At 38.0% G+C, this 14,014-nt stretch overlaps 1 protein-coding gene across 1 annotated transcript; it reads left to right on the top strand.

Annotated features, from left to right (window-relative positions):
* Window positions 1–3,016: 3,016 nt before the first annotated feature.
* Window positions 3,017–10,885, top strand: SLC7A13 (solute carrier family 7 member 13). Its single transcript, XM_065668516.1, has 4 exons — window positions 3,017–3,927; window positions 7,088–7,219; window positions 8,855–9,219; window positions 9,968–10,885. The coding sequence occupies exons 1-4, from the start codon at window positions 3,204–3,206 to the stop codon at window positions 10,211–10,213; spliced, it is 1,467 nt and encodes a 488-aa protein (XP_065524588.1). The 5' UTR covers window positions 3,017–3,203; the 3' UTR covers window positions 10,214–10,885.
* Window positions 10,886–14,014: the final 3,129 nt, after the last annotated feature.

The raw sequence follows: 14,014 nt of genomic DNA, 5'->3' as shown, positions 1-14,014 counted from the left end.
TTCTTTGGAGACAACAAAGGAGAGTATTTCTCAAAACTTTGCAAGACAAACTAGGTTCTAAGTTTTGCTACATCTTCTCCCCTTAAAGGATTTGGGGTGATACAGGGATAAGTCAATACTATGCTTGAAACACTGATTGAAAAGGATTTCACTAATTTCACTAATTGAAAAGGAACTAAGTAAATGCTTTAAAATCTGAGATTTTAAGATAGATGGGCTTCTTTCTAGTCCCTCTAATCAGTGAGTGGGTCACAGAAAAGAGTGATTCAGGACAGCAGACAGGAAGTTCTTGACAAGATTGAGGTAGGGACTCCTTATCAAGTACACTGAAATTCAGTTAATTGCAATTAGGAAATAATACCCATTTTAGGAAAGAAAAGTATTCTTCCATTACTTTTCTGTATTGGTTCCTCGCTTAAATCTAGAGAAACTTCAGTGACTGAAGGTATCAGTTCTGGTAACCTTTAATTGATAAGGAAAAACCTGACATTGAAGGCTGAAAGACATCTGAAAGAAAATAAAAAGGGAAAATCCTAAATCCTGGGAAGACTTGACTTGATCAGCTGAAGCTTCAGCTTTCAAACATAGATGTTATATAGCACTCTCTTGACCTCATTTTACTGTCAAAGAGAACTCGGTAGTTGGCACTCAAATGAAATGTTCTCTGTTGAATATAAGAACTGTGGTACTTTGGCATTTTATTTTGATAATGATATAACCTTTCAGTGTATTCCACATATCAGGGGAATCTTAGACTTGTCTTACAAGTGTGTCTAGGTTATTCTAATCATTTATCTTTGCCCTATATTCTGTGCTTGAGTCTCCAGATAATGTCATTAGAGTGAATGTGACCAGGTATTTAGTACATAGTGGCATGTGAGGCAGGAGGCACTGACATATGAGAGCTGGAGCTAATCATACGGTCTGTGGCAATTTATCGTTTCAACCAACGGGAGAAGTTGGACATCTTACAGAAAATATGGGAAGTGAATTATTGAAAATGTAAGCAATTGGCTGAAAACTACTTGTTGTGTAACCAGCCGTGTTTTACTGAGTTCTGCCCTGCTAATGCTCATGTTAGTGAACTGCATCCAGTTTCAGTTTTCTTTTGGATTTGTAAGAATGTTGTCATTTTCTCTGCCTCGTCCTAATCTGGCAAAAACACACCAAAATGAAAGACAGACTTTGCATAAATCTCCAAAGCATTTCACTTATCTAGAAACATTTATCTGAGGTAGGCAGAAAGCTCACACAAGAAGTAATAATCTCAGTGGGGTTTTCTGTAATCAAGCAGCTTTGTCACAAGATCCTTATTAATCTACTGCATAGGGGATGTTGGAGATTCCTTTGTTATACTAGAAATTAGCATGCTTTAGGATGAACAGTGAAACAAAGTCAGTTGCATCTGTTCTTTAAGCTGCCATTTAGTGTAATATTGATTTGTTTTAAAATAATAATCCAAATCCAGCCGGCCAAACTCCCACAATAAAGAGTTGGAAGATTGCTGGATATCAGAAAAATGTGTGCATTGAGAGAGAGGGAGACTCAGAAAAGGCACTGAAATAAAACAGAAAATTACATATTTTAACCATTTAACACATTTGTTGCACAATTTTTAATTCATGAATACTGGTGAATAAATATTTGAATTATTATGAATTATAATACATGGTAAATGCATACTTGAACTCAAATGCATATTGTGCAATTTATAAAGTGGATAAAATGCAATTTACAGGGAATGCAAATTTTCATAAATAGAGGTGTGTTTTCTGCAGAAGTAAAATTTCTCTAGTCTGTAGGACTTGATGTTTTTGCAAAGGTGAAAGTATATAGTGAGTGCTGCACTGATTTTTCAGAAGATGGAGATACTGTCTTATGGTTAAAAGCTGCTCTGGAGCCATAGATTCTATCCCTGACCGTGCTGCGCATTTTCTGTGTGATGTTGGAAACCCACCTTAACCAAGTCATTGAAAAAATTAAGAAATAAAAAGCCTGTGCTCACGTCTCTTTTAACTAAAGGTGTTTTTACATCATGGCATATTACATAGACCTAACTTTTCAGATTAATTTATTTTGTACTTGAGTGAAAATCCTCCTGTTCAGACCTGGTCTATGTCTTTCAAGCTGGGCCCTGTAAAAGCCATGAGTTTTATTTTCTTTGTTGCTGTTCTTTGACCTTTGGGACAAAACTGGTTCTACAATGACACAAAAAGTAAGAACTTCGCAGCTACTGGTTAGGACACTTAACAACCTTTACTCTTAAGTATATGCTGAGCTGCTTTTTCAGTTTCCTGCTTGCTTCCCATTTTTTCTCTGCATCTTTTAAAAAGAATAAATACATTTTTCTTGAGGCAGAAGTTTGTAGCGATGGTATTATCCACATATGATCGAAGAGAAGTATCTTTTCCATATTCTGACATAAAATACACCACAGATTGTTAAATACGTAGAAGAATCAGTGGCTGCACCCTAAAAGGCACACACCAATCCAGTGGGAAATTTCAGCCTTCACCCTTCTGTTCCACAGCCCCTAGACAGACAACAGAAACAACAGTACAGCTCTTTCCCCTCCTAGCCGTGTCTGAATTAATTAGTTAATTCCTGCTTAGGAGGTGCATGGGTACTATTATAATGATGAGTCCTCAAGAAAAACTGGGTATAAACCGGTAATTTTCTTTCCAGGGCAGCATTTAATGAGTGAAGTATAAACAAGCTCCGGTATACACAGTGACTGGCAACTGATGTCCGTGTCACTGTCAGTAACATAAGGAGGGCTGATTTCTTTCTTCATGCTGCCCTACCCTGATGTGGAGGTCACATTTACTCACCTCTTGCAGTTGTCTCTGAAGACATACATTAAAAAAAATTGAAATCTGTTTATGAAAATCAGCAGAGAAATGAGCATTTACTGTGTATTACTTGTGCCTTTTTCTTTAAAATACCTCCAGACCTTAGTAATTTCTGAAGTACATATTAAACCAACATGTACATGATTTGCTAGTTTTTCTTGAAGTTTTTGGTTAATCATCTTCACACAGGAGACATCAAAACCCAAAGTATACTCTCTTTTCTGAATAATTAAGCCAGACTTCCCAGAACATTTCACTAGCAAGTAGAGCCATGACAGTCTGCTAACAACGAAGTGAAGGGGAAATACATAGCATCCAGCATCTGTGGGGAAAAAAAAAGAAGAAAAAAAAATGGGAGAAAGAAAAAGCAATGACCCCAAAGATGTGATAAGAAAAGGAAAATCCAAGACGCAACTCAAAAGAAATATAGGTTATTTTGATGGGGTAAGTTTTATTATAGGAACAATTGTTGGGGCAGGGATCTTTGTTTCTCCCACTGGGGTGTTAAAGCATTCCTTACTCAACGTTGGCGTTGCACTAACGATCTGGACTGCATCTGGCCTCATTTCTCTGATGGGTTCCCTCTGCTATGCGGAGCTGGGAACTGCTCTGCCATTCTCTGGAGGAGAATACAGCCACATCAAAAGAGGCCTTGGATCCCTGCCTGCTTTTGTGTTTATCTGGACGTCAACAGTTACCAAGCCAGCGTCGAATGCTGCTCGAGCTTTGCTGTTTGCTGAATATGCCACCCAGCCTTTCTATGGTGTTTGTCCTGCACCAGAAGTGGTGAAGAAATGCTTGGCCTTGGCTGTTCTCTGGTCCCTGGGGATTTTGAATGGCTGCAGTGTTAAAATGGCTGCATGGGTGCAGACAGTTTTCACTCTGCTGAAGATGATGGCCTTGTCTGTAATTGCCATTGGTGGCATAGTTCTCCTTGTTGGCGGGAGAAGGGAGAATCTGGCCAGGTTTGAGGACGCATTCAGCTCAGAGATCCCCAGTGCATCACAGGTTGCCGAAGCCTTCTTCCAAGGACTGTACGCTTACGGTGGCTGGTGGTCCCTCAATTATATGGCAGGTATCTATTCCTCTTCTTTAGATTTTGTTCTTCAGTTGCCATTCTTAAGTTCCTCAGCTCATCTTGGTAGAATTTGTCTCTCCTTCACGACCATAGGGTCTCTGACATTTTATACAAGTCCTGTATTTGTTGAGGCTGTTAGATGTTCTTCCTCTCTAGGTAAGTTTCTTGCTTCTTGTGCAGTCTCCAGAATCAGACTGACATTTCCAGCAGAGTACAAGTGAAATCAAAATAGTGCATTTAAAATTTTGTGCATGAACAGATTTTTTTCATACCTCAAAAAGTTGCGTTTTCTCTTTCTCAGTGTCAGTGCAAGTGCATTATTAGAAAAGGATTAAGATATCCATACCAAATTATGTGCACATTAAAACCAAACCAAAGAAAGGTAATTGATTAATTTGTATTTAAATATCTATACCTTCTCTTAGGTTATGCAGCTGATTCGTATGTGGACAAATTAATTCTGAATTGTGTTGAAATACAGTAATTTTATGGGATATATAAGATGGTCAGTAGTCACTTTCTTGGGAAAATGAGAATTTTGCACAGAAAGTGGAGAAGAATCAAAGGAAAGTGGTATAAATAATTTTGTATAATCTATTCAAACATTCAAAACCTTTTAAAATATCTATTTACTTACCTTATTGTGTATCTGGTGACACATTACAGTAATAAATAGAGCAGTTTTTGAAAGCTGCAGATAATGATACTAGTTATGCATGTCTCAAGTTAAATAGTGTTTTATAGTATCATCAGATTTATAGAATTAAGTTATAAGCAAATGGATGTTGCTTTTGTATTTTTAACCTTATTTATCCATTGACCTCCATCACATGTAAATCATTAAATAAATTGAATGTGTGAAATGTATAACAAAGTTCAACGGTGAGCACAGTGTGAAAATGGGGTTAGTGTTTAAAACAATGACTGTTATTATTACAGTCCAGCTATTACAGCATTAACGGTATGCTGCAGTAGAAGAGTTGATACAAGTCAGCAAAGTATGTATTTAAAGTCTTTGTATTTCCTTAAAGGCAAGCATTTAGCTTTGCAAGCCTGAGACAATACAAGTTATGGGTAAAATATTACTTTAGTTTCTAGTTAGTTAGCAGTACTAATAAGTACCACACACTGGGCAGCACAGCTGTTTAGACAGATCCAGCCTATGCAGTAGTCCCCTTCTGAACTGAATTGCCTATTCTTCAGCAATAACTTCATTCCCATGAGCTTCAGCTAAAGCATCAGGTGCCAGCTGGACAGAAGGACTACAGCAAACAGCAAGACAAATGGAAAGATAAATTTAAATTGGCAGGTTTGATGACTGCCCTTGTCTGGGCTCAAAATTGCCAAGTGTATTTCCTACATTCGAAATAAATCCTAAATTCTCCTATAGTCTGTATCTGGATGCTGCTGTTGTGCTCATTCAGTCCCTCTGGCTCTGTGCACTACAGCCAGTGCTGGGGCAGGCTCAAAGCTGGTGTTCTGGGCAGGAAATAAATTATATTTGAGGGAGGAAAGGGAGTTTTGTGTCCTAAAAAGAGCTAAGTAAGCTGCACATTTGACTTTCCACTTCTTCCCCCTTTTGAGTTATTTGTTGGTAATACTTGGGAAGTCGTTTGTAAAAGCTGAGGGAAATAGGAAGGGGAGAGGGAGCAAAAGTGAATGGATGGAGTGGAAGGGATGAAAAATACTCATTTTGACTGAGGTGAGGATGAATTACTTGGGTTCTGGAAACCAGCTCCATCTTTTGCTGGGACTATCACACAGTCAGGAATGCATGCCAGTGCTTCAGTTGTTTAGCTGCAAAACTGAAGTTATTTCTTATTTGGTGAGGGTAGTTTTAAGCTAAGATGCCAGGCTTAGCCCTAAACATTTTTCCTCCACCAGCGTTGCCTTGGAAGAATCATAGAACCATAGAATAGTTAGGGTTGGAAAGGACCTTAAGATCATCTAGTTCCAACCCCCCTGCCATGGGCAGGGGTGCCTCACACTAAACCATGTCACCCAAGGCTTTGTCCAACCTGGCCTTGAACACAGCCAGGGATGGAGCATTCACAACTTCTTGGGCAGCCCATTCCAGTGCTTCACCACCCTTACAGTGAAGAACTTCTTCCTTATATCCAATCTAAACTTCCCCTGTTTAAGTTTTAACTCATTACCCCTTGTCCTATCACTATAGTCCTTAATGAAGAATCACTCCTCAGCATCCCTTTATCACCCCTTCAGATACTGGAAGGCTGCTATGAGGTCTCCACACAGCCTTCTCTCTAGATTGAACAGCCCCAACTTTCTCAGCCTGTCTTCATACGGGAGGTGCTCCAGTCCCCTGATCATCCTCGTGGCCCTCCTCTGGACTTGTTCCAACAGTTCCATGTCCTTTTTATGTTGAGGACACCAGAACTGCACACAATACTCCAAGTGAGGTCTCACGAGAGCAGAGTAGAGGGGCAGGATCACCTCCTTCGACCTGCTGGTCACACTCCTTTTGATGCAGCCCAGGATATGGTCCGCTTTCTGGGCTGCTAGTGCAGATAATCAAGAGCAGAATCCAGCTGGGAATGACCTTTTAAAGCTATTGCATTGCATATATTCTGTCAGTACCTTCAGTCTTTCTTGTTACTTTTTCTCTAGTTCCTGATACAGGAGAAAAGAAAAGGGTTTTGTGCAGGAATAGGAAAATATACTCAAAAAGTTCCAGATCAGGACTCATGAGGTGATATAACAGTAAATAATTTGACTTTAGAGTATCACGTTTAAGCTAGTGATTTTTATGGCTACTTTAATGTTTATTACCAAATCAGTTTTATAATGTAAGTCAAATACTTGTTTAATCAAATCAAAGATATCAGTCCTTTTGTGATTTTTTTTAGTCAATCAGACCTCTCATCCATCCCTCCTTCCAAGATAGTAAGAAAATATAGTTAAATAAGGAAAAAGAAAAAAAAAAAAAAAAGGAAAAGAAGAAAAAAGGTTTAGACTAATGAGCTCTTTGAGAACCACTGTAGGACATCACAAGCAACGTAGCTCAGCAGCTGTGATTAGGGATTGAAGCAGGGCTTTGGTATTGGTCTCATGAAGCTCTGTGGAAATTCACTACTGAAACACACTTGTAGAAGCTGCACTGCTTGCTTTATTAGTATTTTTAAATTATATTTTTCAGAGGAGATGAAAAACCCTAGCAGGAATATCCCTTTAACTGTGATGACTGCTGTTCCTGCAGTAATATTTTTTTATTTACTGGTGAACATCTCATATCTGACTGTCCTCACACCTAAGGAAATTGTCTCTTCAGGTATGGATTATTCTTTTTATTAAAAATGTGTTGTCCATTAGCATAGCCCTCTGATGTCAGTTTACTGGGTTTGGGTTACTTCTGCTCATCTGACTTCACAGTCCAGAAGTTTGGGCTTCATTCTAAGTTTTAACAGAGAATTCTTGTTTAATTTTACTGTATGACACAAGTTGGACTGAATACAGGCAGATATTATTAGGTGTTGAAAATTTTGGCTTATACCTTCACTGTCTAAAAAGAAATCAGAATTGTGTTAAACCCTGGAATATCAGGTGAAGATCAAGTCTCTGCTGAGTATAGAGAAGGCCTTTGTTTTCCTGTAGTTTTAATCCTCTCTCCTCCTTCCTTCCTTCCCTACCTGGTGGCTCAGGCTAAAGCCATTACTGTTTAGGAGGTGGACAAGTCTGGTGTGATAAGTAACATGAAAAAGACTGGGCACAATAACGTAGCCATCTTGTGTGTGTGTAATTTATAGTGAATACTGTGATTCCTTAGAAGAGCCTATACAAAAGTCCAGTGTATGTAAAGCCTCTCTCAGATCCTATACCAATATGCTGTCTGTGAAAAGGTCTGAGAGGAGCTGTATTTATCCTTGATTGTCCGAACAGCACCTTTTAAATACCACTGTAATGAGGGTGAACTGTCAGACCTTGCCTCCATGAGGGACAAAACCCAGATCCCCTGGGAAAACATCTCAATAATATAAATAGGAGTGGAGTGACTGTCACTCAGCAACCTCATATTATCACTCAGCCATTGCCAGGCTACCTGCTGGGAGAGATGGATACATTTGCAGATCCATCCTACAGTGAGAGGGGCAGATTACTGTGTATAGCAGCTGCCCAGCTGGCATGACCAGCTGCAAACATACCAGGGGAGCTGTGCTTATCTGTATCAGGTGAGGAGATGGCTTTAACATTATGATGCTTCTTTCAAACATTGCTATGAGTTGCTGTTCATTACTTTTTTGTGTGTGTGTGTGTGTTTTCCCCATCTCTAAAAACTTCCTATGCTGTGCAGATCACTGCAGGACTTATATTCCTCACGGCAGTTGGTTATAAAACCACTAAATATTATTCCTTGCTACAGTATGGGCTATAGCTAATTTTTAAACAATATTTAATATCCGTCATTCAGAAATAATCTTTCACATTTCCCAGTTCGACCCAAAGCAAAACCTCATTAATAACACACTTGCTGACCCATCTCTGTGCATACATGGGCTGCTTGTGTTGGCAGTTTCCTAACAGTAGATCATGTCACCACTGTGGCCGTGCTGGGGGCTTCATTTTCTTTGCCCTCATGGCCTTGCCCATGTGTGTATGTTTGTGATGCATGGGGGTGAGGCACAGCTTTCTCCCACTGTGCAGTCCATTATTGTGGTATTGGCCCCAGCATATTTACCTGGCTTGCTCTGTCAGGCAGTACTCCTTTCCTGCTGTCATCTCTTCCCTCCCCTGGATATTTTTAGTTCCTTTGTTAGTAGGATTAGGTTTGTCATGTTTGACTACTGTAACAAAAAACAGGCATTGCTGGTAAATAAAAGGTGTTGTACTTTAAATTTTGTTTCTGTTGAGCCTGCCAGTAATTCAGAACGTGGTACCTACACCGCACTAATGCTTTGCTTTCTTGCAGTTGCTGTGGCAGTCACTTGGGCTGATCGTGTGATCCCCTCTGTTGCCTGGATCATTCCTCTCTCTGTTGCTGTCTCAATATTTGGTGCCCTCAACAGCAGCATGTTCACACTAGGTCGATTAAGCTATGCTGGAAGTCAGTCAGGACATTTACCTGTTTTAATGTCCATGCTTAACGTCCATTCCTGTACTCCAGCACCAGCCATGATTTTTTCAACCACCATTGCATCCATTTTTATCATCCCTTCTGACCTTCTTATGTTAACAAATTACTTTGGATTTTCTACCTGGCTTATGACTGGATTGACTTGTGCAAGCCTGATTGTACTTCGATACCGGGAACCTCATCTGCATCGCCCATACAAAGTAAATGGAAAAAGTTACAAAAAGTATTTACAGATTTTTTTGAGTCATGGGTAGCTTGCAGAAGTTGCAGAACAAGTGCAAGTCAGAAGTGGATAGTCACTACAAAAATACAAACGATCAGTGTTTTAGAGCCTTACTTAAAACCTTTGCTTTTCTGTAGCGGGAAAAGAAATGAGCAGATGGTCTCTGCCCCAGACCCTGCACTTGAAAACAAGAATTGGATATATGCAGAATGGGGGATATGTGCAAACAACATTGAAACTGTACTAGTGTAGAGCAGTAACCAGAGCAATGTAGCATCCAGACTGGCTGTTCATGGCTAGTTAAACCTTGATCTACTCCACTCTTTCCTGATGCCACCAGAGACATTAAAGACAGGTTTAATTTCCTCTCAGTCCAGCTGTTAGAAAGCTGTGGTAGAAGTGTATGCTTATTGTGAAGGCTGCTTTTAGGCACACAACCCTGAGAATCTTTTAGGAGCCCATAATATCATATGTGGACAAATGGTTTTCAGGTACTGCCTATCTCACCGTCTTGATGATAGAAGGAGCCTGAACAAGTGTTTTAGAAAAGATGCCTATCTTGTAGGCAATTTAAGGTCAGATGAATCTTGTCCTGGGTGAGATTGCAGCGCTAGGATAAATGGTACTCTAGTGTGGCAAAGAACACATTATTACTCTTATGAAGGCATAAAATCACAGTGGGTCGGTTTATTTCCTAAACCAGTTTTTTTTTCTTTCTCTTGCAGGTGTTTTTACCAGTTCCGTTTGTGATGGTGGCAATGTCTTTCTTCTTAGTTTTAGCTCCCATAGTCTGGTCTCCAAATCTGCAATATGTTTATGCTTTCCTGTTTATGCTGGGAAGTCTTATTGTTTATCTGCCTTTCATACATTTTAAATTGCATTTTTCATTTCTTGATAAAATTACTTGCCACTTACAGCTCCTGTTGGAAGTCTCCCCTGCCGATGCATCTGCTGAGGGCAAATGTGAATAATCACAGGTGTTTAATCCTGGTACAACTGAGAGCCCACAGAGGATTTTGTTTAACTGAAACTGTAGAAGGTGGAATTTAGATGATAGGTGTGATATACAGATGTACCTGAGTGTGCATGCATGTGTGTGTGTATGGATATAGATAAATATACATATATGGCATACGTGTATACATGCACTTATATGTATATATACATGCTGGTATATATGTATATAAATATATGCATTTTAATCTATAGACATTAGCATAATTAGTTGATATCTATATATTTTTATGTGTACATGTGTGTATCTACAGGTATGTAGATATATATGTACACTTATTTAATAGGTGCAAAGAATCTCTCTCAAGCTGGTAAAATCTGTAGAGCTCTCTCCCTCGCTCCTGAAGGCAGAATTGCACGTTGCATATATTCTTGCAATAATAGAAATATGACTAAATTACAGCACAAATTATCAATACTATCATCTAATAAATGCGTAAGTACATACTAAACATCATCATTATGTAAATATACTTTTGGATTCCAAATGAAATTGTCTGGATTATTTTTAGTTCATAGTAACTCATTTATTAGCATTTCTGTTTTTAAAGGCTTTATACTTCTGTTCATCTGCTGCTTTTTTTGTCTGAATTTATTTTTAATAAAAACCTTTGAAGAACATAGTAAAATTGACTGAGACCTTTTTTATTTCCAAGCAAACTGTATGTGGTGCATTTTAGCTATTCTAGAACATGACATACAAATTCAGGTTAAAATGTTGCGAAACACCTAATAATGCAAGAAGAATTACTTACCCTGTTCATCACAGCAATAAAACTAACGGTATCTGGATTGTTTACATCTTAACATTAATATTGCCTTATTCCTTGGTTTCCTTTCAATGCTATTGAGTAATAAGAGCTTTTTTTAGGCCCCTCCCCTCCATTTTAATTTTGTTTATGAAAGCAAGATAATTTTTTTTTATATTTGCACCATATAAAGTTCATTAATTTTTTAACTTAGATACAAAGAACCAGTACACAAGCAACATCACATACTTAGGTGATTCATCTATTGATATATGCTTATCTATTAAAGCTCAGCAATACAACCAGTAGATGGCTCCAGACTAGCATCTCTCTTAAACCATGATATTCTGGGTTGCTGGATGTGTTGGTGAGAGAAAGTTTTATAGAGCATTGTATTGTAACACAGTAGAATGAAAAAATAGTTGCTGGAAGATTCAATTCCCTGATATATCAGAAATTTAGACGTCAGAGTAATAAAGACTTTAGAGTGATAAAGACTATATATAGCTATCCAGAGTATGGGGTAATCATTAAGAATGCTGGGAACCAATTGAAGGTTTAAGGGGATTTGACTTTGCACTAGAACAAGCCCCTAAATGAAAATAAATACATGAAGAAAGTGGCTTTTCTCACAGCTGGTAATGAACACAGAATGAAAATTTGAAATAAAAAGTAGACCTTTTAAAATGCTGTAGGAGGAAAAATCCATGCAATTGAAGAGTGAAGTGAATGCAGCTGAGCTGGAGAGTGGATCCTGCTGAAAGCAAGGCAGGAATCAATGTTTAATTTCACTTAATATTGCTATCAGAAATAACATTTCTCTTGTTATTTAAATTAAAAAAAAAAAATCACAAGACTTGCCAACATTTTATAGGAGTAATATTTTGAGAACTGAATTCTAGTGCTCATTAAATGGAAGGAAAGATTTTACTGTGACTAAAGCACCAGTCAGGGATTTGTAAATGCAGGTATGGTACCTGGCAGTCTTGATCAAGTCACTTATTTAAACCCATGTTTTAACATGTAAATAAAAACAGGAGTCATAAAAAAAAAAAAGTGTATGGGACAATAATAATGTATTGTAGACCACATCGTTAGAAAAAGCAGACATCAGGGGGATGTTGCTCAACCGGATGTGTAATTCCCATGTAATTTCGTGTCAGTATATCTATTGAGCTTGTTTATACACCTGAATTCCATAAGGGGCTGAGTACCTAGTATATATATATATATCAGGCTATGTTTGGGTAATTGGAGCATATACCGATTAGTGATACAAACTTCAAATTTAGAGGTTTAGTGGTTTCAACAAATTAGGGAACTCAAGAGTCCCAATGAAATGTAGTATGAAATAAATTGTACCTATGGAACAGGTTGCCCCAAAGAAGTGGTAAATGCTCCATCTCTGGCAGTGTTCAAGGCCAGGTTGGAGAGAGCCTTTGGTGACCTGGTCTAGTGTGAGGCATCCCTGCCCATGACAGAGGGGTTGGAACTAGATGATCATAAGGTCCTTTCCAACCCTAACCATTCTATGATTCTATGATTCTATGTATCTTTTTTTAATACAAAGTAGTTAGTTTTTCCTTTATTAAAAAAACTAGGAAATGGCACATAAACAAGCATGTACATACCCCACAGTTCAATGATCATTGCCAAAGGATCAGCAAAGATAAAAAAATAACAGATCAGAATTAAAACTGCATGTGCAAACTTAACCTGCCCCCTCTGTGAAGGCACCTTACAATGGCCTTTCATTGTCAGATCATAAAGTATTCTTTCAGTATACCCTTATCCCATTTATTGGATGGAATGGACGGTGTCCAGGTAGTTCACTATTATTTTTTTCCCATTTCTGTGTGTGACCTTGCACTTCATATATCACTCTCTGCTCAGATGCTGTTCTTGATAGACATTATTAATTTCTTTCAGACTTTTCTAAGGTGTTTCTCAGGTCAGCATCTGAGCACTTCACAGCAACCACTGATTTGTCTTTATTCTCATGAGCTGAATCAGTGGTATCATCTTTGCTTTGCAGAAATATAAATTAAGTTGCTGTGTCGGTTGAATAACAAATTAATTTTGTTGCTTTTCCAGAGATCCTTCAGTTCATATCAACCACCATAATGGAGAACCATTGATGGAGAATCAGGTCCAAAGTCTGAATTCTGGGCAATATTCAAATTCCTTAATTCAGCAACCCTTCTGTAAGTGCTACCTTATTCACTACATCAAGTTTCAATTCTGCAGAAAATTGAGGATTAGCTACCTCACATTTAGTGTCTTCTTCAACACAAACGGTTGACTTATTCCCAAATCTAAGTGACATAGAGGTCTTCTGAAAAAAAATGCTCTCATTTGTTTGGAAAGGACTCACACAGCTGAGCTGAATTAACAGTATAAAAGCAATCTTAGTTATGGTAATGCCAGTCTTTTGAACCTGAGTAATTTGGTGTTCTCTTAATGAAGCCATTCTTTTGAGTGAGTATTTTAGAACGGTAAATCACAAAGAGGCAAATACAGTGTTCAATTTATATACACTTCTTATTGTGGATCATTCTACATTTCCAAGCAATAAGCATAAAGGAACAGAATTCAAATTTAGAACTTACATTAGCTACTCTGGCCAAGAGCAATTCAATATTTTAACATTATAGCTTGTTTTCAGTGACACTAGTTGGTCTCAGTTGCTTTCCTGTTTGAGCATATCTCATAAAATGCTATATAGAAGTGTGACAGGTTTAGTACTAGACTATATCAGACATTTATTTAAATTTTTAACTTTTTTTTTACCTTTGACTTCATAATTCTTTTAAGGCCATGCATACTTGCATGTTTCAGAAGTTCAGCCTTACAACAGATAAACTTACAAGGTTGATATTTGTTTTTCAATATTGTACTGTCCCAGTTTGGCAGGTAATGTCCCCAGCTGTTTTTCTAGATTCCTAACATAATATTTGTAAGTATGTCAGCAGCACTACTCTTTTTTTCTTGGCCATTATATCCATAAAA

This window comes from Lathamus discolor, chromosome 2, assembly GCF_037157495.1.
Source record: "Lathamus discolor isolate bLatDis1 chromosome 2, bLatDis1.hap1, whole genome shotgun sequence".
NCBI lineage: Eukaryota > Metazoa > Chordata > Aves > Psittaciformes > Psittacidae > Lathamus > Lathamus discolor.
Note: the sequence above shows the minus strand (reverse complement) of the source record. Positions and strands in the feature narration are given on the sequence as shown.

Coding starts and splice junctions, on each gene's coding strand:
- SLC7A13 (XM_065668516.1), top strand. CDS start 3,204: ATGGGAGAAAGAAAAAGCAATGACCCCAAAGATGTGATAAGAAAAGGA. Junction 3,928..7,087: donor GTCCCTCAATTATATGGCAG/GTATCTATTCCT, acceptor TATATTTTTCAG/AGGAGATGAAAAACCCTAGC. Junction 7,220..8,854: donor TAAGGAAATTGTCTCTTCAG/GTATGGATTATT, acceptor GCTTTCTTGCAG/TTGCTGTGGCAGTCACTTGG.